This window comes from Protopterus annectens, chromosome 13.part0 (genome assembly GCF_019279795.1).
Source record: "Protopterus annectens isolate FY-2018-M chromosome 13.part0, PAN1.0, whole genome shotgun sequence".
NCBI classification, from domain to species: domain Eukaryota; kingdom Metazoa; phylum Chordata; order Ceratodontiformes; family Protopteridae; genus Protopterus; species Protopterus annectens.
The window spans coordinates 95,540,142-95,541,708 of NC_056747.1; the positions used below are offsets into that span (position 1 = coordinate 95,540,142).

The 1,567-nt window shown below is 38.3% G+C and overlaps 1 protein-coding gene across 1 annotated transcript in view; it reads left to right on the forward strand.

The window, feature by feature from the left end:
• Positions 1 to 241: 241 nt before the first annotated feature.
• DDA1 (DET1 and DDB1 associated 1) overlaps positions 242 to 1,567 on the forward strand; it is a 222,201-nt gene continuing 220,875 nt past the window's right edge. Inside the window, exon 1 of the mRNA XM_044090658.1 lies at positions 242 to 353. Within this exon, the coding sequence (XP_043946593.1) occupies positions 279 to 353 (75 nt within the window). The 5' untranslated portion in view covers positions 242 to 278. The remainder of the gene's footprint in view (positions 354 to 1,567) is intronic.

The window sequence follows — 1,567 nt, forward strand, 5'->3', positions numbered from 1 at the left end:
AACGGTTAATCCATTTGCACCAGCTCATTAGTCTGACTTGAGATCCTTAAGATGGAAAATAGTTACTGTTCTTGGAGAGTCAGAGGAGTTGGTATCTGAGGTGCAAGTTCTTATGGTGCACCACCCTTACCTCATTTCTATGTTGATTGTTTCCTTGAGAACTAATACTACTTGTATGCCTAAAGTGGTATCAGAGTTCACCTTAAGCTAAGCAGTTCACCCCCCTGTCTTTCCAGAACCTAAAACTGAAGAAGAAAGGATACTACATACCTTTTTAGATGACCACCGATAACTCTGGTCCTCTGACAGAACAACATCTTTCAGGAGCTCTTATCAGTTCATTTCTTGTGAAGGTAAGTAAAAAGGACAACCTGTATCAAGCTGACTGTAACAAATGGTCGTCTCCTAGTATTACTTTTTCTTTTACACACCACGACAAAAAGTATTCCAGACAGTGTCCAGGTTCATTTCACTGGACCTTGGCTTAATTTGTGGCTTTTTTGAAAGACTTTTATTCTAAAAGTATTCTAGAAGCAGTAAACTTGGTCATCTGTGCACATTTTACAAACCACTAAACTAGATTCCTTGTGCAGCCCTATAATATGCTTTGCTTGTACCATTTTCAAGGGGCTGCTGGATACTGGATCTTCATTGTTCCTTTTCCAAGTTCGCCTAAGCTATAGTTATGTAGCCATATAGCTAAGGCTACTGCAGCAATAATCCTAATGAGCATAATTGGGTAAGTAAACAGTTTAACAATAGAAATTCGAATGACAACTGCTGCAGTACATATTCCCTCCTTCTATCCCCTTATTTTTGCATGCCTTTGTTGCAATGGTGATAACCCTTTTTCCTTTCTTAGCCCTGTCCTTTTCTGGACTTCAGTGTGTTTCAGTCTCTGCACCCATGCCTGACTTTTTGCTCAGCTAGGGCTAATTAAGTTTGGGCATGTGGAAGGTGTCTTGACAAGTTTAGAAGCTGTTTAAATTCTTAGTAAGCTGTCCATGTAGCCAAGGATACTACAGCAGTGAACATTTGAACGTATGTTAAATTTACTTGCACACCTGTATTTTTCTCATTATTGTGTGCTCAAATGATTCCTTACACTGTCTGTCTTTTTTTTACTTTTATCTACATCTTGTGGAACTTTTCTCTTTGGGCTTTTGCTGAAAAAGTGGCTTTCCACCCATTTGGACTTTCCTGGTCAATAAACCAGACAAATGCCGTTTAATGTGTAATTGAGCTGTTTTGTTTTGTTGTAGAAACGCAATGCACTGTGCGCATTGCATGCTTATATCTGCCAGATCTAATGGTTTGAGTTGGCTTCAAAAATTTGAAGTATCAAAAGTATTGCCTTTCAGACTGTCAGCCTTGATTTCAGACTAATATCTGGCAGTTTATCTTTGTCAGATTCAGTTACACTGTTCGGTTTCAGTTGGTGATGGTGGCACCTACCCATTTAATGCTAGTAATATTTTATATGTATTTCGTGTGTGCACAAATGTTGACTTTTAGATGAAATGACATAAATCCATACATGTCTAAAAACAACTTTCTGAACTCATTT